The sequence below is a fragment of the Vicugna pacos genome, chromosome 6, assembly GCF_048564905.1.
Source record: "Vicugna pacos chromosome 6, VicPac4, whole genome shotgun sequence".
In the NCBI taxonomy this organism is placed as follows: Eukaryota; Metazoa; Chordata; class Mammalia; order Artiodactyla; family Camelidae; genus Vicugna; species Vicugna pacos.
In genome coordinates this window covers 15,122,544-15,147,645 of record NC_132992.1, presented here as the reverse complement: position 1 = coordinate 15,147,645, position 25,102 = coordinate 15,122,544, and the positions used below count along the sequence as shown (strand labels likewise).

General features: G+C 33.8%; 1 protein-coding gene across 4 annotated transcripts in view; it reads right to left on the bottom strand.

The window, feature by feature from the left end:
- The window catches only part of DMXL2 (Dmx like 2), a 130,643-nt gene that overhangs the window by 71,772 nt on the left and 33,769 nt on the right, over positions 1-25,102 (bottom strand). For all 4 annotated transcript variants that reach the window (XM_072962422.1, XM_072962424.1, XM_072962423.1 and 1 more), the window contains exons 7-13: positions 13,336-13,514; positions 10,990-11,173; positions 8,247-8,421; positions 3,760-3,999; positions 3,000-3,271; positions 1,670-2,366; positions 1,200-1,321 (exon numbers count right to left, since the gene is read on the bottom strand). In XM_072962422.1, the coding sequence (XP_072818523.1) occupies positions 1,200-1,321; positions 1,670-2,366; positions 3,000-3,271; positions 3,760-3,999; positions 8,247-8,421; positions 10,990-11,173; positions 13,336-13,514 (1,869 nt within the window). The remainder of the gene's footprint in view (positions 1-1,199; positions 1,322-1,669; positions 2,367-2,999; positions 3,272-3,759; positions 4,000-8,246; positions 8,422-10,989; positions 11,174-13,335; positions 13,515-25,102) is intronic.

Here is a 25,102-nt window from a genome sequence, read left to right as displayed (position 1 = left end):
CAAGCAGAAATTTAAGGATTACAAATTTAATGTCAATGTAATTAAGTAAGGGTAATTCAAAGACAGAATGGGCCGCATCTAGAGTTGAGTTTCCCTCCTTGGAGGCCAGATGACAAACTGGCAGGAACACAGCAGAGAGAAACAAAGCGTCAGACAGCTCGTTAGACTCGGTGGCCTTCAAAGTATCTTCCAACTCTATAGCTGTAAGACGCTACTTTTCTAGACTTTCACTGTGCCACATCTGTGGCTCTGCTCCAATTAGGTTTATCACTGTTTCTGGAACAAACTTTATTTATACATGTACTTTCCTGTATCCATACTTTCGGGCCATTCTCTCATTCCTCAAAGACTAAGAATGTGTCTTTCTAAATCTTACCCATCCATCAAAAATGAACTCAAATACTGTCCTTAATAAAGACGTCTATGCCTACTCTAATCTCATCTCTCTCTCCTCTGAATTATGAAAAATATTTGGCAATTAATTACACACCACCTTAAGACACCTCTTCTGTGACAAAGTGTTATTTAAACTTTTATTAATAATTTCTTTCCTCAACTAACTTAAAATCTCCTTAGCAGCAAACATTGTATTCCCTACACACCTAGGGGCATGTGACATTCAAAACGAGTCTCTGATTTTCAATATTGAAAGCATTTTTATTAGAACAGTTATTTTATGAAAAGGCATGTTTTTACAGATAATGGAAAATTCACTATTCAAATCTGAGTACCAAATGATATACACGACTTCCAGTTCAAATATAGAACTACCAGAATGAGAATGATGCCAGCCACTGACAACATATTCTAACCATAGGATTTTTTAAAATAGTGAATCAAGTTCAGAAAACTTCAAATTCTACAACCTAAACACAAAGTTTGGTAAAGCTGCCGTAAAACCTTTCTTGAACAAAGAAAAAGAACCAAACTAGAGAATAAAAAAAGCCAAGAAAAAAATCATATTTCAGAAAAAAAATCTTAATTCTTTTTTAAATGTAAAATGTGTGCATGTGTGATGTACAGACTGTAATTTTGATCCATGTGCCTTGAAACATAAATTAAGAACAAACTTGTCATACAGAGCCCAGGACAGATGCTCATTCCCTAAACACCAACTAACAAATTAAAGTCCTAAACAAAGTCAAAAGAGAATTCCTTATTAGCTTAAGGTATATTAATAAAGATTAGCAAATACTTACTGAAGATTCTGGATCTGACAGTTCATCCAATAATTTCCTTGCATCTACCACAGCTTGGTAGAGTCTCAGATTTTTGCCATCAGAAGCAACAAAGCAAGCGCTTGCAGAATTGCAGTATGTGCCTGAGGAAGCAAACCCTTTGTATTATGATATATAGTTCATTATTAGCACTGCCTGAAGTATGAGAAAAAACAGTCACACTTCTCCTTTTAGGCATAACCATGGTTCAGAATCATAACTAAACAGATACAATAGATACAAAATTATTAAGAAAAAATTCAATAGAAAATAGGTTATGAGAAGGAAGATTAAAAAAAAATTTCTAGAAACTCTAGACATCAATCAGTCTGGTGCCTATGTTCTGAATACTTATTAAGAATCCTCCTAATAATGACAAACAGACAGCATTTTGTATATATGTAACAGTTTTGAAGCTTCTATTAAATTTCACTATTAAAACGAGTACTTACCTAGACAGTAACTGGGAATAAGAGTTGGAAGCCAAGCAACATTAGAGAAGGCTGAAGTATGTAAAGAGTTAATTCGTGCCAACTCTGATACTCCTCCAGTGTATGACAAAGGTCCTATCGGGTCCACGCGCCACAGGATGAGCTCACTGTAGATGGCATTCGGGTCATGAAATGTGCGTGTGGCTGCATTTCTAAGAGGCTGTTTCGAGGAAACTTTAATGTGTCTTCCAGGATCCATTAACCTATTTAATTTACTGTCTGGTTCCCACTGACAACCTGATTCAGGAGTCAACAGAGCATTATGATGCGATGATGTCAATAACAGTGGTAAAACTGAGTGACATGCCAAGTCATTAAGGTGAAATCGATGACCACAGTATCTAAATTTGTGAGAAACAGTTAGAACAGTGGTAAAGGCAGACTTATCAGCAAAAGTGACTGCCCACTGATTTAAAGAGCCATCTATGTGTTTCGAGACCATCATCACTGTGGGAGCTAAAATGTTCATATGTGTGCTGTGTGATCTAGAGTGTGGCTGTGATCCCTGAGGACTGCATACAGGCATCGTATCTTGGTGTAACAGGGTGTGGTGAGATTCTTTCGTAGCATTTATACAGGCATACATCATGATATTTTTACTAAGAGAGCTTGCGTCACCAGATGGAAATGCAACAGGAATCCGAGAAGAAAAAGAAACCTGAAAAACACAGTTATATGATTCAGTGTAAGTAGTCTGCCTCCTCTCAAAAGTCTTCCAAAAATACTTCTATTTTCAAAATGTCAAACTTCAGCTCTCAAGCCAAAAATATCTTTTTCAACCTCATTATGGTCTAATCCCTTTCCTCTATTTATGTAATATCATATCTCTATTCTTAGCCCAGGAGAAGATTGAAGAAATAATGTTTCAAGTGCCTTGCTGATAACATCTAAATGACTACAACCACAGATCTAAATAAATATTGTTCAGAAAGATAACACATAAAGATAGCTAGATTCAATTAACAAAACTGGGGAGAAGGGGACTCATTCTCAAGTCACATTTTAGGGTAGTTTCTTAAATTTATTCAAAATATTATGAATTTCCAGGAAAAAAGCTAATACACGTATATTCAAATATTCAGTATCACATTTCAAAGTCAAATTCATTTTACTTTGAATTAATCAAGTTTATAAAATTTGTGATCATTGCTCCTCATTGGTAGTTAAGTTGTTCTCTTCACAGTTGCTTATCAAAAACAAAATCATTGAGTATTTCTGAAAACCTACTAAATTTGAATAGCATCTCTCTTTTTTTTTAAGAAATGTTAAAAACTGCTTCAGTAAAATATACCTGGACTTGTCTAAATATTCCAGGATTATATTCATCCAAGTACTTTACATGCCACACTAGGAAGGTACCATCCACAGGGTGTATGGTGAAAAGCATGTCAGGGTTCTTATTCCATTCTGTTAGCAGCATTTCGATCTTCCGGTCAAGCAGGACTGTAGGCAGAGGCATTGGCACACTAGGACGTGAACAGGTTCTAGGACTTCCCTCTCTTTCTCCATCTTCGTGTTCCGATGATCCTGTACCTGCCTCAGATTCTCTATCCAGGGATAATTCTAAATCAGAAAATAAATTTATCAGTACATACTAGTAATACTATAAAATTATTTCACATACTAGACTATCCATAAATAGCATATAACTTTAGAGATCATAAATTCCTTTTCCTACTTATGGCCAGGAAAAAAAAAGGAAGGAAACTTCTTTCTGGTCTGAACTGAAAATTACTATATTTCTTCATTTTAGATGAATAAAAATTTCATTCACACTATCATTATTATTATCATTATTAGCAAAACTTGGCCACCCACCCCCTTCCAAAAAAAAAAAAAAGGCTTCCAAAGTAATACATTACTCAAAGCAATATAACAAAGCAGAGAGAGTTAAATCACAGATGGTCCATAGCAGTGGTAAGTAAACACCTATGAAATCAATGGAAAAGTGAAAAGGAAGGAAAGCAGGAAGGGAAGATTACAAACCAAAAGTGGTATCACAAAAAGTTGCCAACCAGAAAAAAAGAAAAATCTGAACACAGGACACTAACCATGGTCCAGTTTCATATGTAAACCCCTCTCTCTTTCCTCCTGTGAATGTTCCTCATCTTCTCTATCTCCTTCATCACTTTCATGATCTATCTGCTTTTCAGAAAGTTTCCTTAATTGCTGCATAAATATTTCAATAGATGATGTAAAATGAAATTCTTTGTTGTTTAACCAGTGAACTACAAAGCCCCCATTTCCATCATCAATGTTAAATACAGTGCCAACCAAGACATTTGGAATATCTGTGGAATAAAAATAAAAAGAAGAATTCAATATCAATTTTTAACGTCTTAAAATATTATAAGTGCTTATAAAGACTAATTCCATTACACAGGAAACATGTTAAACAATAAGTCAATGTGACTCTAGCAGAATTTGTAAAAATTTTAACTGAATTTAATGGTAAATGTAAATATCAAAAACTAATGACACAGACCTATATGGAATTAAATTACTAATTTAAAAACCAAATACACCAAATGCACAAACCTTTATTGAATCCTGGTTTGGGGATGAGGGAAGAGAAATATAAAACAGAAATGCAACTATAGAAGAAATTTTTGAGATAACTGAAATTTAAATATGAACTGAGTATTAGAGATTATGAGATTATTTCTAATTTTCTTAGGTATGATAATGATATTGTGATTACGTAAGAGAATTTCTTTATTCTTAGGAGATACTCATTAAGTATGTAAGGGTGATGTGCCATGATGTGTGTAACTTACTTTGAAAAGATTAAGGAAAAATTTCACTCATATACACATATACATATGTGTCTATACAGAGAGAATAAAGCAACTGGCAAAATGTTAGCAACTGTTGACTCAAAGTGAATGAAATGAGTGTTAACTGTACCATTCATCCAACTTTCATGAATGTTTTAAATTTTCCTAAAAAGTTGGGAGAAAATCATCTCAAGGAAGAACATAGGAAGGCACGCAAATTCATAGTGTTTTTTCTCCATTTGGGATAACTGAAATGCATGCTATAGACCAGTTCATGTAAAACAGTATAATTGAAAAATTCACCTCCTTAATCCCAAATCAAATTATAAATAATACATTCAATAGAAAGGAAAAATGAGTCCTCTGCAAAAAGAAGTGAAAATCTAAAGATGAAATGCATAGGATATTCTAGGAGTGCTTTACTAATAAGTATCAATGTTAAATAAAGCTTCAAGTTGTTCTCTCTCCAGTTCCTGGATGACAGTCCTGGTTTTCTGATAGAAAAAACAAATCATATAAAATAGGATTTGTAAATTAACAATCTTGTAAGACACATCCCTTACATACCTATGAAATATTCTTGTTAAAAATGTTTAACCTAAATCTTATCATGGACAGATATTCAGACTGCAAGACATCCTACAAGATAAACACAAGATAACCTTTTCGAGACTGACCTTTTTTTAACAACTGAGGGACAAAGAGACTATTTTCGATTAATGCAGTTTAAAGAAATAACAAATGCATTTTAATAAGAATCTATATGAAAACAAATATATGTACGTATATGTAACCGAAACATGGTGCTGTACACCCCACTCAACATGTAACTGACTACACTTCAATTTAAAAAAATTTTTATGATAAAATAACGCCATTTGCAGCAACATGGATGGCCCTGGAGAATGTCATTCTTAGTGAAGTAAGCTAGAAAGAGAAAGAAAAACATCGTAGACATCACTCATATGTGGAATCTAAAAAAAAAAAAAAAAAGAAAGACAAATGAACTTATATATAAAACAGAAACTGACTCACAGACATAGAATACAGACTTGTGGCTGCTGGGGGGAGGAGGGTGGGAAGGGATAAACTGGGAGTTTGAGATTTGCAGATACTGACTGGTATGTATAAAATAGATAAGCAAGTTTATACTGTATAGCACAGGGAAATACATTCAATACCGTGTGGTAGCTCGTGGTGAAAAAGAATGAGAAAATGAATATATATATATTCATGTATGACTGAAAAATTGAGCTGTACACCAGAAATTGACACAACATTGTAAACTGACTATATCTCAATTTTAAAAAAATGTTTAAATAAACTTAATGGAAGAATAAAAAATAAAATAAATTTTAAAAATAAAAATAATCTATATTTTAAAATGAACTATATTAGATGAAATTATTTTTTCTACATTCCCTGCATGCAATAACAGTACTGAGGTTATAAAGGCAAATACTCTTTTTATCAGAAGACACATTTTGAGATATTTAGGAAATGTCACAGAATATTAAGGGGGTAAAGGAAAATGCTCGCAGCAACTTTACTTTCAAACGGCTCAGCCAAAAATAGGGGAGGAAGGAGTAAAGAAATATATACATAAGCAGAAGAGAGAGGAAAAAGAACAAACATGACAAGAGGTTAACAACTGGTGAATCTGGGTAAAGGGTATATGGTATTCGCTGTACTAAAGCTTTGGCTTTACTGCAGGATTCAAAAACTTTCCTGAAAAAAAAGGGAAGAGTCCTGCAAAATTATTTGCATTTGGCAATCAATCTGATCAACCTAAATGTCGTATTTACATATAATACCTACAAATCCATGATATTAAATATTTGTACAAAATAATTTTTTAAATAATATGAAGATGTTAAAAGTGGTTAAATGGTGAGGTTTTTAAACATGCTGAAAGACAAGGCCCAATGGCTATAGAATATAACCAGTACTCAGACTCAAATGATCAGTCAGAATGCATATCCACAGAGGACAGTCCTGTGATCCTATTCCATTTGATCAGGATAGAGTATACAGTTAAAAAGCCAAGGTTTCTAACATTTATTGAGTTTACTGCATACTACTACTAACTACATTTTGTTTGAAGTTAGGTCTTCATCACAGTCAATAACTCAAGATGAGGTTCTTTAAAAAGGTTAAAAGTTAATAAAAATCTAAAATCACCACCATTTTGAAAACAAGTAATGTTATAAAGACAATCTTGGAATATAATTAAGATGTTAGATCAGAAAACTAATACAATCAAAATAACATTTAATCAGCTAGAACAGTGCTATTCAATAGAAATATAATGCAAACTACAAATGCAAGACAAATACATAATTTTTATTCTACTAGCCACACTATAAGAGGGAAAAAGAAACAGGTAAACTTAATTATAACAACATATTTTATTTGACTCAATAAATGCAAAATATTATCATTTCCAGATGTAATCAATATTAAATAAAATTATTCATAAAGACCTTACATTGTTTTATTGTTTCAAAGTGTCAGCAATCCAGTGTGTATTTTACAGGATATCTCAATTTGGACTAACCACATTTCAAGTGCTCAAAGAGCTGTATGTGGCTAGTGGCTACCACAGTGGACAGCACATATCTGACAGGGCCACTGCTCAATGGGGGAAAGCATCGAAAGGTCACTCTTTTGGAATTGTATTTACTGAATATCATCTTTCTATAAATAAACATGAAAAATAAAATTCGGAGAAGGGTGTGGGAAGGGATAAACTGGGAGTTCAAGCTTTGCAGTACTGTCTGGTATGTGTAAAACAAATGAATAAGCTTATACTGCATAGCACAGGGAAGGATATTCAATATCTTGTAGTAGTAGCTCATGGTGAAAAAGAATAAGAAAATGAATATATGTATATTCATGTAAGACTGAAAAATTGTGCTGTACACCAGGAACTGACACATTGTAAACTGACTATATTTCAATTAAAAAAAAATAAAAAACAAATAAAATAAAATAAATTCCTCTGCACCCTGAAGCAACAGACTTCCATTTCAAAAAAAAACATGAGTATAACTTCATATAAATATAGTTCTACCAGCAATGTAATATAAAACTTACAGGCCTTCTCAAGTGTTTTTCATGTAGAAAGAAAACAATGGTTTTTTTTAAACAATGACTTTAAATAAAAGCTTTCAAATATGCTTTTGCCAACACTGAACCTACCTCAAAATACCTCTCAACCACATGGGTAGAAAAGAGCAAAAAGAAAATATCAAAGTTAGTAAGAAAAAGTATCTTTTCCTAGGTGTGGGACAAGAAAGTCTATGGAAGCAGAGAATAAGATATGCTGAAATATGAGACCAACCATGCAAAAATACACTTAAAGTCATAAAGAAGAGCTGAGAAGAAAGAATAATGGTGAAAATATAAAAAGGAGGAAAATCACCCAAATTAACCAGGCTGCCACCACTTGTGTTCGTTCTCAGTTTCATTCATTCTCAGTAAATCAGAGCTTCTCAGCTCTAATTTACTTAGAAATCTTGCTGTACTCTGGATAAACAATGCTGCTGAAAAAACTTATTTGAAGTTATTCCCTGAGAATCATATTCTCGATTTAAGAAAAGGTACCCTATATTATATTCCTATTGCAAATAAGGAGTATTTCAAAAGGAAACATGGCGTACTGACATAAAATTAAAAACAGGGTATAAAAGTTGTCCCACTTTTCTATTTACTTATCTTATTTCAGCATATTTACAAGAAATAAAACTACTATCCTTTACCTGTGGCAGGATTGATGCTTGCTGCAATGTGAAAATGACACAGAGCATTTGCGTGGTGGGAAATGTGTCTCTGAACTTCATGCGTTGCCATTTGGTCAGGCGTTAATTCAGCGTGAGTTACAAGAACAGAAGACCTCCTTTGTCCTTTTCTTAGATTTTTCAAATGGTGTATTGTCTAAAACAGAAAAATAATTACTAACTCCCAAGTCTGGAAAGTCTAATAAATGCCAATCAAAGAATTTTAAGTTACTAAGGATTCTACAAGTTTCCTCTCTGTAAAACCTGACCATCTTAAAGGAAATTTTAACTACAACAGAACAATTCTGAGTATATTCTCCATTGGTCTTGTAAATTATAGTTCAAGGCAGCAGTTGCTCAAAAATACTTATTAATATTATCTACAGAAACCCCCACTAAAATTAGCAGTCCAAAGTCTAGTTTTTTCAGGATATCCCAGAACTGAGATGAAACTTACTAGTCATAAAACTTAAAATAAAAAAAAAAAAGGAATCCATATCTTCCTACCAGGAAGAGTAGTATTTCTCCCCAAATTTTTCACCTAGAGCTAAACAATAAACTAAAATAATCTAATATATGACCTCTATTATAAAGATAAAAAGAGAGTGCAAAAATATACAATGACAAGGGGTATCTACTCAGATAAGAGCAGCCAGGAATAACCTCACATAAGAGTTGACCTATGGGATTTGCTTAAATTGAGACACGTCTCTGTGATAAAAATTCTGCACTGGCATACTCAGTCATCTGAACTATCTGCACATGGGGCCATGTCACTCTCAGCATGACCTTTTCTGCACACTGTAACCCCACCTTCACCACATTTCCTTACTCTGTCACCTAACCCACCCCCAAAACCATGCTTTATAATAATATCTCATTCTTTTCCTTTGTTCTTCACATTCAGTTACGTTAAACGTAGCATCCTCTCAGTTCTTTCTGCACTAAAGTGAAACATCTGGTCCTTCCTTTCAATTTCCACAGCCCTTATCCCTTTTCATGTGGAAAACAGTATCAGCTCTACAGTGTGTCCACTGCCTCTGGTCTCCTTACTCTGGAGTTGCTTATTTCTCTGATTATACGTATCAAATTATTCTCACTCCATCTTTGACATTAATCATTATTTTTAATTAGTTTAGCAAGGCTGGTATAATATTGGCTGGTTATTTTCTCTAGGAACAAAGTGTATGACTTAAGCACATACAGAATTATACAGACCTTATAGTTAGGAGTTTTGTAGGAAAGGACATTAGAAAGAAAAATAGTTCGTAAGTCAGATAATTAGGATTTTTCTATTAAAAGCAATTTTAACATTATTAATAACATTATTAAAAGTAGCAAAATGTATCAAATCACTGATTACATGTTTGGTTACATTTTGGCTTTTATTTTATGTAGCAGTTAGTAATTCAATTTAACAAATACTTGAAAAGCAACATATTAGGTAACATGGAGGATAAAAAGACATCTAAAAGCCCTTAGTCTCCAAAAACTCATGTAATTTAAAGGTAAAATATGTTACACAAGTATATACAAATAATTAGAAACATCTAGTAAATTAAATACTTTATCCCACTAAATTTCAATCAATAGCAAAACAAAATATAACTTTAACTGTTCTGACTTCTTTTTTTAATTTCATTTATGCTTTAAATGTTGAAAAACTTTTTAAATAATGCCCAGTCACAGGCAGTATCAGAGCAGAACTACTTTATATGAAACCTTTAAGGACCACACCCTTGGCCTATCACAAACCCAAAAATATTTCTGCTTGCTAAAACTGCAAAGCCATTTTAGCTATACAATCATTAAAGTGTCAATGTAAATGTACAAAGTAAGAGTATAATTAGTAATGTAGAGAGATGTTTGTAACACATCAAGTATAAAAAACCAGTTATAAAACATCACTGTATAAAATGATCTCAATCATTCAAATAAAGGCAAAGAACATATACACACACAAACTAGAATAGTTGGTTTATAAATTTCACATTTTTTTCTTTTTCCTAGACTAACTTAGAATAATCACATTCTTCGTGTAATAAAAAGTCACATGAAAAATCAAGAAAATCAGTAACCTACGTTTATTATAATAAATCTCTGATAATTTTCAATAATGTTTTTATCTCATTTTATTCCCTAATCATAATGGACACAACAGTTCCTACTGTATCATAAATAATCTGATTTCTTAGAAAGCACTTTTATTTCATATATTTTGTATTTAAAAGTTGGAAAAATTATTTCACTTTCAAAACATATAATTGCGTTAAATTTTTAATTTTAATAAGTTCATTTACTATCTTAACAATATCTTTATCCCTAAGGATCATTTGATTGTCATTTTAAGTAAAACAAAAATAAAATTTAATCCTCATGAAACAAAAGCAAATTTTTTTAATTGAAAAACAAAATATTTTTAATTACCAATTTCAAGAACTTTTACATGTTTTACTAATCAAAGATGCTTACTCTCCTAGAGATTTTCATATTTGACATGCAAAACGAAAGAAATAATTTATATTATTTTCCTAGACTACAAATCTGAAATCATTACTATCTGTATATGGCTTCTACGTGGCATCAAATAAGCAAGAATTCTTTGCTATTAATTTCATTGTTATGTGTACCATGTGCACATGTGCACTATCTGCACCTTAGCTTACGAATTCCCACCAGATTCACATTATCTTCAAAATTCGTCTACCATTTTAAATAACAGTACCTCAAGAGCGTGCTGTATTCTGTCTTTGTGCCTTCCAGCATGAGCAAGATTGCTGGCAACGCTGGAAGTGGTAGTCTCACAAATCTGCTCACCCAGAAGACAGTCTTCCGGTAATAAGGTTTCTGCCCAGAGCCGGCAGACACCATCATGGCATGAAGTCAGTAACACATTACAGACAGACCCTCTAACAACAAAGAGAAACAAACAAAAGTAAGTTACTATGAGGATCAATGCTATCAATTAATTAAAGGCTACTAATGCTTAGTTCTTCATGCATAAAGGTTACATTAGTGCAAAACTAACAGTATGATCTATGTGTAGTTAATTTTCCAATAATGATAATGGATTTCCACTGATTATTTCACTCTCACCAACCCCCATTTATTACCTGCTCAGACCTGCAAGGTAGCAGGCTGGATACAGGGTGCAATCAATTACCATAAAATAAGAACAACTTAACAGTCCCTTAACACTCACTTTAATTCATTAGAATTATGCCTTGAACAGCTAAACTAAATGACAGTAGAGTATGCTTCCAACTGCTTTAGAAATTACGCTGTGGAGAAAGAGTGGTCCATCAAAGAGCCTGAAAGCACACACAGTACTGCTGTGGACATCACAAAAACTAGGAAACAGTCCTGACAAAGGAAACAGAAATTAATGCCAGATTACACATGTGCTGCTTGAGAACAAGCCTCTGGAGGATTGGTATCTTTTAAACAAAACAAACTAAACAGCTAAAGAAAACCTAGTCATTGCAAAGTGCAGAACGACCATAATAAAAGATCATTAAATGTAATTAAACTAGGTGGCTTATGGCAAGAGCTGCAGCATTTTGCTTGATCCTCCTTATAAATAGTTACAAATAGGTAAACAAGTGAGCATATTCATAATAAAACTGTATGGAGAATATAACTTCAAACTGTAAATCAATCTCCATTAAGTAAAAATATCACAGCATCAAGCAGCTGAAGTGATTTAACTGCTAACTATGGAAAAATCTCCCATTAAAAAATACTTACATAGAGCCTGACTCACAGGTAGTATTTTGCAAATGTTTTCAATAGACGCAAATAAGCAGATTGTTACAGTAATCTTTTAGATTCCAAAAATGGATGAATTCCCCAAGTTATTTACCGAGCACCTCTATAATGTGCGCTGTATTTCCCATTAGGTGTAAACAGTGCTCAGATACATTTAACAGATGAAGTAATCCTCCATCAAGAATGAATAGAGTTCCAAGAAGCATTTTTAGAACTGTATATGTAATACCGGAACCATCTGTATGGCCTGCTTTGTAGTTTGCTTAATCTTCTGAACACTTTTCAGAGACGCTACAACAATGAGGAAAAACTTACAGTAATAAATTCTCTGAGAAGTTTCTGTTGATAGCCCCGATAAGAAAAATCTGGCTACTTCATTCACTGTATCTGATACGCTTTCCCACCATATGTATTCCTGACAGTTTATTGCTATGGTTTATTTTCCCTCAATGTGTGCTTTCCTGTTCCTTAGAAACGCTTCCTTCCTAGAATCTACTGCTGCTGCTACGACTGACAACACCAGCTAACACTGCCTGGGATACGCAAAGGCCCGTATAAGCATTCACACGTACCCACACACTTCAGTCTCATGTCTCTCTGAGGTACATGCTGGTACTACCTCATTCTACAGAGGCATAGAGAGCTTAAGAAATGTAATCAAAAGTTCACACACCGAAAAAAAAAAAAAAGACATCTGTTAGCATCTATCCCTAGCATAAAAACTGCATGAGAACAAAAGATCTATTTATCTTGTTTGCTGCCATATCCTCAGTGCTCAAAATATGAAAAGAGCTCAAAATATACTTAAATACATGAATAAATTTTTTTAATTTTTAAAATGCTCACAAAGCTTGTAACAGCAGAATTTGTCTTTTGTTTTTAATTTTATTTTTTATTGAAGTGTAGTTGATTTATTTATGTTAGTTTCAGATGTATAGCAAAGCAATTCAGTTATACATATGTTTTTTCTTTTCAGATTCTTTTCCATTATATATTATTAAATAAGAAATTGAATATAGTTCCCTGTGCTATACATTAGGTCCTTGTTTTTTATCTATTTTATATATAGTAGTTTGTATCTGCTCATCTCAAACTCCTAATTTATCCCTCCCCTGTCTTTTCCCCATTGGTAACCATAGTTTATTTTCTACATCTGAACAACAGCAGGATTTGAATTCAGGCAACTGACACCTAGAACCTGTGCTCTAAACTGCCACCATGTCAATTAAAAGAACCTTTGTTTTCATTATTTTTATAAACATGTAAGTATACCAACTGAAGTTACATGACACAGTTGTCTAACCTGGGCATATACTTGCTAGTTTTACGCCATGAAAAACCCGTCACAGCCCGGGGATGTGCCAGATAAACAAAGGAAAACTGGGTAGAAGCCTGTCTCCTTTTCACTTCATGATGATCCTGAGGTATAATTGAAGACTTCCAACCAGTCATAGGATACCATACTTTCAAAAGACAATCATCCTGCAAAAAATACATAGGTCAACATAAAATTAATTCGTATATACACAATTCAAAATTTAAGTGGTCTGAAGAACCTTTAAAAATTAAGCTATATATTAAAACTAACAGGTGACCTATATATAGTACAAAACCAAATCTCAAATGATGCTTATTACTCTAAATAATACTATTCTTGAGAAATAAGTGGACAATGTGTCCATTAACAATATTCTTTACATCATGGTGGTTTTCAAATAGAGATCGATGCCAAATTCCCCCACTTCAATAAACAAGGGTAGCTCTGAAACCAGATGCCAGCTTGGATGAAATAAGAAAGGACAGGAAGAAGCCATGTTATCAGTCATTATTATCATCTTCTCCTTTTTGAAGACATCTGAAAGGATGAAACAAATCCTTTTTCGATATGAATTGCTCCTTACTCTAAGTCAGGAACCAGCAAACTTCTGTAAAAGGCCAAGTAAGTAAGGCTTTGTGGACCACAAAGCCTCTGACACAGATTCTTCTTGGGTTTTTTTTTTTTTCTTTTAACTCTTTAAAAGTAAAAACCATCCTTGGCTCATGGGCCAAAGTTTTCTGATCCCTACTTCTAACATGATGAGAAGGCATTTAGGCAGTTTTCAGGAACCACCTCTATGACCACTTAAGATATTTACAGATATAACAACAGGCACTGACTTTATCACTTTATTTAGTTCTAAGAATTTTGTTAAAAATCTGAATAATTTTATCTTATTTAAAGAAACTATCTCCTTTATAATGCTTCATCCTCAAAGGTGAAAAGTACATGAAGGAAAATAGTAAAATGATACCATTTATGTAAAAATCTTAATCTCTTAAGAAACAATGAAATTACATATTCCTGAAAAATGTGTATAAGTCCAAATATTTTCACCTGGACTAGATAAACTTGTTTTTTTCCATCTTAGTGCTCATGTTCAAACTATACTGCATAACGTATGTTTCCATTAAGGTCTCATTTGGGCATTTGACTTACACAGGAAATCTCTTTAAGTTCTGACTGAAACAACCACTAAACAATGCACTAGTTGCTTTCCTCCAAGTACTTTGCTCACCTGAGCATCATTTTCACCTAACCAAATTTACTTCACAAACTATGGCAGTAGTTTCAGAGTATGTACTATACAAACCCTGGAGGTACCTCAGAGCCTCTGCAAGTCATAAATGGAAGTCAGAAAGCTTCCACATGCAGGGAGCAATCCAGCCCCTTCCCGCATTTCCACCAGCCTCCACCTCAAATGAACCAGCCCCATCACTTTCATCTGTTACTGTCTAAAACCACACAAAATTAAGCCAGGAAGCAGACAAGACAGACAGCAGGAAAATTCCCAAATATTTGTAAACTAAACAAAACACTTAAATTTGATTTGAACTGAATGAAAACGAAAGCAAAATATCAAAATTTGGGGGTTGCAGCTACATTAGTGCTTAGAAGGAAATGTATAGCTTTAAATGCCACGTCAGAAAAGGTCTCAATCAATGGTTTAAGCTTCTACCTGAAGCATCAGTAAAAGAGCAAAGTGAACCCACATTAAAGAGATGTAGGAATAAAAACCAATGAAATAAAATACAAAAAATATAAAGAAATCAATAAATCCAAAAGCTATTTTTGAAGACATTAATAAAGTTCATAATCTATATAGAGTAATCAAAAGTATTTGGAGAGAAAACACAAATTACCATTATCAAGAATGAAAGAGGGACAAAGAGGTATCACCTCATACCAGTCAGAATGGTCATCAATCAAAAGTCTACAAATGACAAATGCTGGAGAGGCTGTGGAGAAAAGGGAACCCTCCTACACTGCTGGTGGGAATGCAGTTTGGTGCAGCCACTGTGGAAAACAGTATGGAGATTCCTCCAAAGACTAGGAATAGACTTATCATATGACCCAGGAATCCAGCTCCTGGGCATATATTCAGAAGGAACCCTACTTCAAAAATACACCTGCACCCCAATGTTCACAGCAGCACTATTTACAATAGCCAAGACATGGAAACAGCCTAAATGTCCATCAACAGATGACTGGATAAAGAAGAGGTGGTATATTTTACAATGGAATACTATTCAGCCATAAAAACAACAACATAATGCCATTTGCAAAAACATGGATGGCCCTGGAGAATGTAATTCTAAGTGAAGTAAGCCAGAAAGAGAAAGAAAAATACCATGAGATCGCTCATATGTGGAATCTTAAAAAAAGAAAAGAAAAAGACAAATGAACATAAATACAAAACAGAAACAGACTCACAGACATGAAATACAAATTTGTGGTTGCCAGAGGGGAGGAGGGTTGGAAGGGACAGACTGGGGGTTTGAAAGCTGTAGATACTGACAGGTATATATAGAATAGATAAACAAGATTATACTGTATAGCACAGGGAAATGTATACAAGATCTTGTGGTAGCTCACAGTGAAAAAAGAAGGTGACAATGAATACATGTATGTTCATGTATAACTGAAAAATTGTGCTCTACACTGGAAATTGACACAACATTGTAAACTGACTAACTCAATAAAATAAAATTTTTGAAAAAAGAATGAAAGAGGGGACTACAGATCCTGCAAATATTATAACAACAAGGGAATATTAAGAACAATTTTATCATAATAAATTCAATAATTTCAGTTAAATTCCTTGAAAGAAAATTTCCCAAAAATTGACAAAGGAAGAAATATAAAACCTGAATAGCTGTACATCTATTAAAGATGCTGAATTCACAATCTGAAATCTTCTTACCAAAAAACAAAACAAAACCCTAAAACAACTAAAATGCTAGGCCCAGATGGCTTTCCTGATGAATTTTACCAAACATCTAGGGAAGAAATAGCACCAATCCTTCACAAATTATTTCAGAAAACTGAGGGAAAGGACTCATTGTAAAGGGCAATATTATTACCCAGATACTACAACCAAAGACATAAGAAAACTGTGCATGAATCTTTTCATGAACAAAGATTTAAATACCTTTAATAAATTAGTAGCAAACCTAATCCAGCAGTATATTAAAAAAAAAAATGATCAAGTGGAGTTCATCCTAGCAAAGAAAAGCAGGTTTGACACTGCAAAAATCAATCATTATATTTTATCATATTAACAGAATGAAAAAGAATACTTACATAATTATCTCATTATATATAGAAAAAGCATTTGACAAAAGTAAACACTAATTCATAAGGAGAAAAACACTCTCAGCATGGGAACAGGGAATAGGACAAATAGAAGGGACATACTCAACATGATCAAATCAATCTACAATAAACCTACTAATCATATCATGTGTAATGGTGAAAGGCAATGCTTTTCCCATAAAACTGGGAGCAATACAAGAATCACTGCTCTCATCGACTCTACTCAACACTGTGCTAGTCCTGGTACTTGCAAAATATTGGGTAAGAGAAAAAAACTAAAGGCATACAGATTAGAAAGGAAGAAGTAAAACTGTCTTTATTTACAAAATCCTAAGAAACCTACCAAAAAAGGCTGCTACAGCTGACAAGCAAGGTCATAAAACTAAGGATCAAAATTCAAAAATCAACTCTATTTCTATATGTTAGCAACAATTGGAAATATAATTTCCTTAAGTATCTTTTACATTAGGAAGATAACAAACACTGCTAAGGGAAAGAAAACCTAAATAAAAACATTTATAGATCAGAAGACCAAAAGTAACTGATATATAATTCTTCCCAAACTGACCTCTAGAGATACAATGTAAACACAATCAAAATCACAGAAAGTTTTTTGTAGAAACTGACAATATCTGTGTGGAAATCAAGGCTGACACCACCAAAAATATTTTAAAAGAAGAGGACAAAGTTAGGTGATTCCCACTACCTGATTTCAAAACTAACTAAAAGGCTACAATAACCAAGATTATTAGCATATTTATTAACAGAACAAAATAGAGACCAGGAACAGATCCACAAATGTACGGATAATTGACTTTCAACAAAGCTGTCTAAGAAATTCAATGGAGAATGGACTGCCTTTTTAAGAAATACCACTGTAGTATCTTGATATCCCTTTGCAAAAAAACTGACTTCAAATTAAAAAAAAAATCTCAAAGTGTAAAAGTCAAAACTATAAAACTTCTAAAAGAAAACACAGTAAAGTATCTGTGACTTCTGGGTAGACAAAGATTTCTTATATCTAGGACCCAAAAGCACAAACCAATAAAAAAAAAAATTGCTAAGTTGGACTTCTTCAAAATTAAAAACTTCTGAACATCAAAAGACACCCAAAAAAATGAAAAGGCAGGCTGGGAGAAAATATCTACAACACATTTATCTCTCAATTTTGCTAGAATATAAAAAGAACTCATAACTCTATAATAACAAGAAAACCAATCCAATTTTTTTAATGAGCAAAGGACAAATAAACACTATCAGAAAAAGTATACAATAAGCATGTGCTCAATATTGTTAGACATCAGGGAAATACATATTAAAACCACAATAAGACACAATTACACAACTATTAGAATGACTAATATTAAAAAGGCTGACTATACCAAATGTGGGCAGGAAAGTGGAGCAACTGAAACTATTCAATTACTAGTGGGCATGCAAAATGGTACAACTTTGGAAAGGGTTTGGTACTTTTTTGTAAAGTACCACGTGATCCACTAATTCCACTCCTAGGTATTTTTTACCCATAAGAAATAAAAAGAAATGTTTACAGAAAGACTTGCAAATGAATGGTCATGATATATTTGCTCATTTTAGCTTAAAACTCCAACTAACCTAAATATCCATCAACGGGTGAATGGCTAAACAAATTATAATACATTCATATACTATATTATGGAATGGAATATATATGGAATATAAAATGGAATTCAACTCAGAAATAAAAAGAACAAGTTATAGATGCACACAAAATGGATGAATCACAAAACACTGTGCTAAGTGCAAGAACTCAGACACAAAAGAGTACGTACTATACAATTTCATTTACATGAAACCCCAGCGAAGACAAGTCTAACCAACAGTGGTAACAGCAGAGCAGCTGTTTACTACCTGGAACTAGGGATGGGAGTGAGGATTAATTGGAAAGAGCTAAAACAAAATTTTATGAGATGACAGAACTGTCCTGTAACTTAATGGTGGTGATGATTACACAGGTCTCTAAATTTGTCAAAATTCACTGACCTGAACATTTTTAAAATAATTTTATTTTACGTTAATTATACCTTTTATGTTAATTACATATAATTACACCATATAAAGTTAATTATAAAAAATAACAGGGCAAGATTTATGTACAAGGATATTCATTTTTGATAGTAATAGAAAAAAATTAGAGCCACTAAATAAATGTTCATTGATAGTTGTCTGGTTAAATTATGGCACATATCCATTCATATGATGGAAAATTATGTCACCTTTAAAAAGAATAGATGTATGCATATTGACCTATCTATCTATGATACAGTAAGTGAAGAAATCACCTTAAACAATATGTATGCACACACACACACACACACACACACACACACACACACACACTTCTGTGTGGTTTACAAAGGCACAGAAAAGTCTGAAAGAATATATATTAAATGAGAGCAGTGACTTTGGGGGGGTGGAAGAGGGAGGGCTATTTGCCAGGGGATTTTCATTTTCTCTGCATGTTTCTCTTAACAATAAATACATATCATGTTTAAAAAGTCATTTCCATATTAAAGGGGGAATAAAGGTCAATAAGCCAATCCTTAAATAACTGAAACACTGAATCTAGGAACAGACTCGCTCTAAAGGGGATGAAAAGTTTCTGAGAACAGTCTGTAATCTGCTCCTTCCCTTCCTGCCACAATCACTCTCACAAATTTTTCTCATCCTAGCCCTTAGAAAGCTCAATGTTTTACTCAAAAAAGGTAATCTTCTATTAAAGAAAAATGTTCTTGGAAAAAACAAAACTATTTTAAGTAACTTTCAAATTTTAGAAAATAACCAACTGTTACAGTGTTCAGATACAAACTTTATAAACTAAATTTATTCATAGTGATTAGAATAATGTATAACCAAAGTTTAGTAAAACAAAATTCATAAAAATAAACTAGATAAACATCTAGCAAGTAAACCAGAAAAAAAAAATTCTTGAGCTGAAGATTTAATCAACTATGTCTTGTGGGGACAAAGGGCTCTTTAATAAGTAAGACCCTACTTTAAGCTCAAATAAAAAGTGAAAATACTCTTAATTTACCACACTTACTAAAAATAGATCTTACCACAAAAGTGCTCAATGAAGTATAATATTAAAAATCCTGAAGGTAGTTGGATTTGAGTCCCCAAAACCCAAAACATCTGAACCAAAATTCTGCCATGTGTAGCAGAGGCGGTAGAAAATGCTTTCTAGTGGCAGATCACAGTTACCATCTGTTTCATCAAGTCAAACTTGGCTTTATTAACAGCAGAACAGATTGGAGGGAAGAGGGAGCCAACATTACAAAGATAGTTTCTGTTCTTTTTATCAAAAGGATCTTAATTAGATGTGGTATCTGAAACATTTGGCTCCTAGGAAAATAGAACATTGAAATCTTAAGAAAATGTGACTAAGAAAATATTAAAAATACTCAATAATCAATTGTTAAGACTGTGTACAATAAAAATTCAGAGAAAAAAGACACTGGCATTATGGGATACACATACAAATCACCTCTGAGGAGCTTAAAATCTCTCATTTTAGAGGACGTGCTTTTAGACTTACTACTTACTTTTGTCTCAAACACAAATGTATCTTTCAGATTTATCAGGGATGAGAGTTCAGATAAGAAGATATTCAGACAATGAGTAATGATCATCTGACATAGCCCATTAATAGTTTTTAAAGTACCAAGTGACCTTGTCAAAAGACCATATATCCTAAAATGCTCTCAAGGTTTAGCCAGTTGTGACACACAGCAGAGGCAAACATCACACACTGGGTAAGTAAAGGGAGACAATCAGAAACATTAAGAATATATATATGAGAGAAGTCAGCTACAAGCCCTGTCATACAGCTAGAGAGACATAAATTCTGCCAATAACCCAAGTGAGCTCGGAAGATGATTCTGCCCCAGCCAAGCCTCCAGGTAAGAATTCTGCCCCGGTGACACCTTTATTGCAGCCTTCAGAGTCCCTCATCACAGTACACGGCTAAGCCATCTCCAGGCACCTAGCCCACGGAAGCTGAGGTAATCAATGCGTAGTTTTAAGCTCCTAAGTTTGAGGTAACTTGTTATGCAATAATAGAAAACTAATACAGACTCCTAAACATAGTGTTAGGAGTGAAATTCAGGCAGTTGAAGGGAACAGAAAGTACAGTGGGAGGTGAGATGCAATTTTAAAAGGGGTGCTTAGGGAGAGCCTCACTGAGACAGTGACCCTCAAGGGGAAAAGCCACGCGGGTCTCTAGGGGAAGGAGTTTTCTAGGTAAAGAGAACAACAGTGCAATAGAAATCAAGGAGGAAAACTTGGAGACAACTAACAAGCAACCCTTTCAAGGTGCTCTAAGGAGGGCAAAGAAATTAACAGAAACTGAGAGGGAAGGTCAAAAGATACTTTTTGTTATCGTTGTTTGTTTAAGAGAGGGACCGATTACCAAACGTCTGGTATGCTATGCTGTATGAGTCAGCTCACGCTGCCATAACAAAGTATCCTGGACTAGGTTGCTTAATAAAGAAATGTATTATCTCCCAGTTCTGGAGGCTGGAAGTCTCAGATTAGGGTGTCAGCATGGTTGGGTTCTGGTGACAGCTCTCTTCCTGGAAGACAACCACCTTCCTTCCATGTCTTCATGTGGGGGACAGACAGCAAGCTCTCTGGTGGTATCTTTCTTCTAAGGGTACTATTCCTATTGTGAGGGTCACCCTCATGAACTTACCTAACCTTAATTACCTCCAAAAGGCCCCATCTCCAAATATCATCACTTGGGGGGGTGGGGGTTAGGGCTTCAACATATGAATTTGGGAGGGGGACACAAATATTCAATTCATAACATATGCTAGTAGGATGCCCAAAGGGAGAAGGAGAAACTAAGTAAGAGAGGGTATGACTGTAATAGTGAGCCAGGTAAGCAAGGACAAGTGCCATCCCGTCCACAAGTGAAGGAACTGGTCCCACATAAGAGTGGACAGTGCATCCATGGCAACACAAGGGAAGGCAGAACATATAGGCTCCAACGGAGGGGGATGGATAGATACAGGGGGGTGGTGGCAGCTTATCAAAGTTCTCTTCTGAGTACCTATTTTCTTAGGCAAGAATCCACAGTAAACAAATGCTAGCATGGGAGTGCAGACTGTCATAAGGGAATTCACCAATATCCAGTGGCACAGAGCTTCAGTTTTACATACAGCAGCTACATAGAGACAACGCAGTGCGCACACAACGTAAGTCAAACCAGAGGTACCTGCATACTACCAAAAGAAAAGACCTAAGGACTATCCTTAAATGAAAGGGTGAAATCAAGAAAAAGTTCTCTCTGGAAAGGGATAATGATAAGGAAGATTCCATCTGCACCTGAACTCTTGAGTACAGGAAGAGGTCTCTGCTGGGTATTTGTAACCACAAAATGGGCCTCATGAGACCCAAGTGTACACTGTGTGGACTACTTTCAAGCTGAGAATTTACTTAGAGTAGGGTGTGCCTCCAAGTGCCTGGTACAAGTTACATAAACCTTTTCTGGAAGAATGCATACTTACCCAAGCCTCAAAGCATTCCCAAGACACACTTGCAACAAATACTTTCTCAATGAAATACAAAGCCAGCTGATTATGGTGCTTTGAAATCCAAAACACCTATGTTAAAATCCCAGCTCCGCCTTCTGCCTATCTGTTTCCAGGAAGGTCTCAAGCTGCAGTTTCCCCTTCTGTACAAGGAGAGAGTAGCGCTTGCCCCATAGGCTTTTTGAAGGCACACTTTCCAGTACATAACTCTCACCAATTAGTAGTCACTGTCATAACGGTACCAGTAGTTATTCTTCTAACCACAAATTACTTGTAAATTCTACTTAATAATGTAAAATAAAAGTTGTCATCACCAATAAAATACTTCTGCACCATCTACCTCCAACCAAAATAATTGAATGTAACTCTAATCCAGTCTCTGGACAATCCATGGATCAAAGAATGAATCACAATAAAAATTAGAAAAAATTATATTTAGAATAATAATGAAAATAATACATATCAAAAGTCATGAAATGAAAGAAATTTGCGGGATAAAGCTAAGCTCAGAGGAAAATCTAGTGTTAAATATATATATACTTAAAAAAAGGCTGAACATTCATCTCAAAAAGTTTTTTGGGGGAAAAAAAAAACCAGAACAACCAAACAGAAATTAATAAAAGAACAGATATACAAAACCAAAAGTCAGTTTTCTGAAAAGATTTGTAAAATTGATTGACCCTTAGTGAGATGAATCAAGAAAAAAAGAGAAAGCACAATCAATATCAAAAATAAAAAAAAATCACGTGAATTACAGACATTAAAAAGATAACATGTTTCGCACAACTTTGTATCAATAAGTTTGAAAATTTAGATAAAACTGGCAAATTCTAGATAAATATAACTAATCAAACCTGACATAAAAAAGAAGGAAATCTAAATAGCCCTCTAACTATTTTAAAAATTGAATTCTACAAAGAAAACTCCTGGTCCAGATAGCTTCACTAGCAAATACTTAAGAATAAAACCGCACTGATTTTGCACAAACTCCTTCTATAGAGTAGATAAAGAGAACTTTCTAACCCATTTTATGAGGCCAGCATGACTTTGATATCAGAATCTGTCAAGGACATTACAGGCACACCTCAGAGATACTGGAGTTCAGTTCCAGACACTGCAATAAAAGAAACACTATTGCAATAAAGGGAGCTGCAGGAATTTTTTGGTTTCCCAGCACATATAAAAGTCACATTTACACTACAATTAAGTAGTCTATTAAGTGTGCAGTAATAGCATTGTCTTTAAAAAATGTACATAACTTAAAAATACTTTATTGCTAAAAAATGCTAACCATCATCTGACAATACAGGGTTGTCACAAACCTTCAATTTGAAGAAGAAAAAAAAAAAGGACCTGCAAAGCACAATAAAACTAGGTATGCCTACACAAAAAAGGAAAAATTATTTCCAAATCTCACTCTAACACATAGATCACATAAATCTGAAACAAAATATTAGCAAAGCAAATCCAGCAGAGATATCACATTACAGTCAAGTCGGGATTATTCCAGAAACACAAAGTTTATTTAACACCTGAAAATACATCCATTTATTTCATTTTATTAAAAGAGAAAATGGGGAGAGGGTATAGCTTAGTGGTAGAGTGCGTGCTTAGCATGCCCGAGGTCCTGGGTTCAATCCCCAGCACCTCCACTAACAATAAAATAAATTAAAAAAAAAAAGAAAAAGAAAAAATAAGAAAATAAAGATAATATCCTTAGACGCAGAAAAAGTATTTGCTAAGATCCAACATCATTTGTGATTAAAAATAAAATTCTAGCAATCTACAAATAAGGAAACTTCCTTTATCTGAAAAACAGTATCTACAGTAAATATCTACAGTAAATATATTGAATGGTGACACAATGAAGGTATCCTTTTGAGACTGGGAACAAGAAAAGGATACCTATTCTCACCACCTTTATTCAATACTATACTAGAGGCCCTAAATACTTCAGTAAAAAAAAAAGAAAAAGATGTAAAACACTTAAGACTTAGAAAAGATGAAATAAAACTGTCGTTATTCACAGATAATTGAATTATGCACACAGAAAATCCAAAAGGGTCTACAGAGGACTTGTTAGAATTAATGTATTTATTAAGATTGCTAGGTATAAACCCAAAATACAAAAATTAATTACCTTTCTATATACCAGTAACAATTATAAAATGAAAGTTATATAATGATAGCATTTATAACAACATCAAAAATACCAAATACCAAGGCATGAATCTAACATATTTAGGACCTCTACATAGAAAATTATAAAACATTACTGAGAGAAATAAATAGATCTAAAATAAATGAAGGGTTATGTCATGTTCACAGATGGGAAGACTCAATTGTAAAGACGTCAATTCTCCCAAAACAGACCTATGGAATAAACGAAATACCAATCAAAATCACAGGAGGTTTTTTGTTTGTTTTGTAAAATTTATCACGCTCATTCTAAAATATATATGGAAATACAACAGGCCAAAAATAGTCACAATAATCTGAAAAAAGAAAACCAGAAAGGTAGGACTTGCTGTACCAGATATCAAGATAATTTAAAAGTTCTAACAACTAAGGTGGCATTGGCACAAGGAAAGACCAATGGACTAGAGAAAAGAACCCAGAAAAAGATCCATACTAGTCCGGACATTTGATTTTGACAAAAGTGGCAATACTGAGCAATGGAGGAAAAAAAGGCTTTCCAACGAACTATGCTGGACAGCTGGATATCCACACAGAAAAAATGAAACCTGACTTTTTCTTCAAACCATACCTAAAAATTATTCCACAAAAATTTTAGACCCTAAATGTAGAAGACAAAAAATAAAATGTCCAGACTCTAAACTAGAAGTTCTGAAGTATTCTGACCC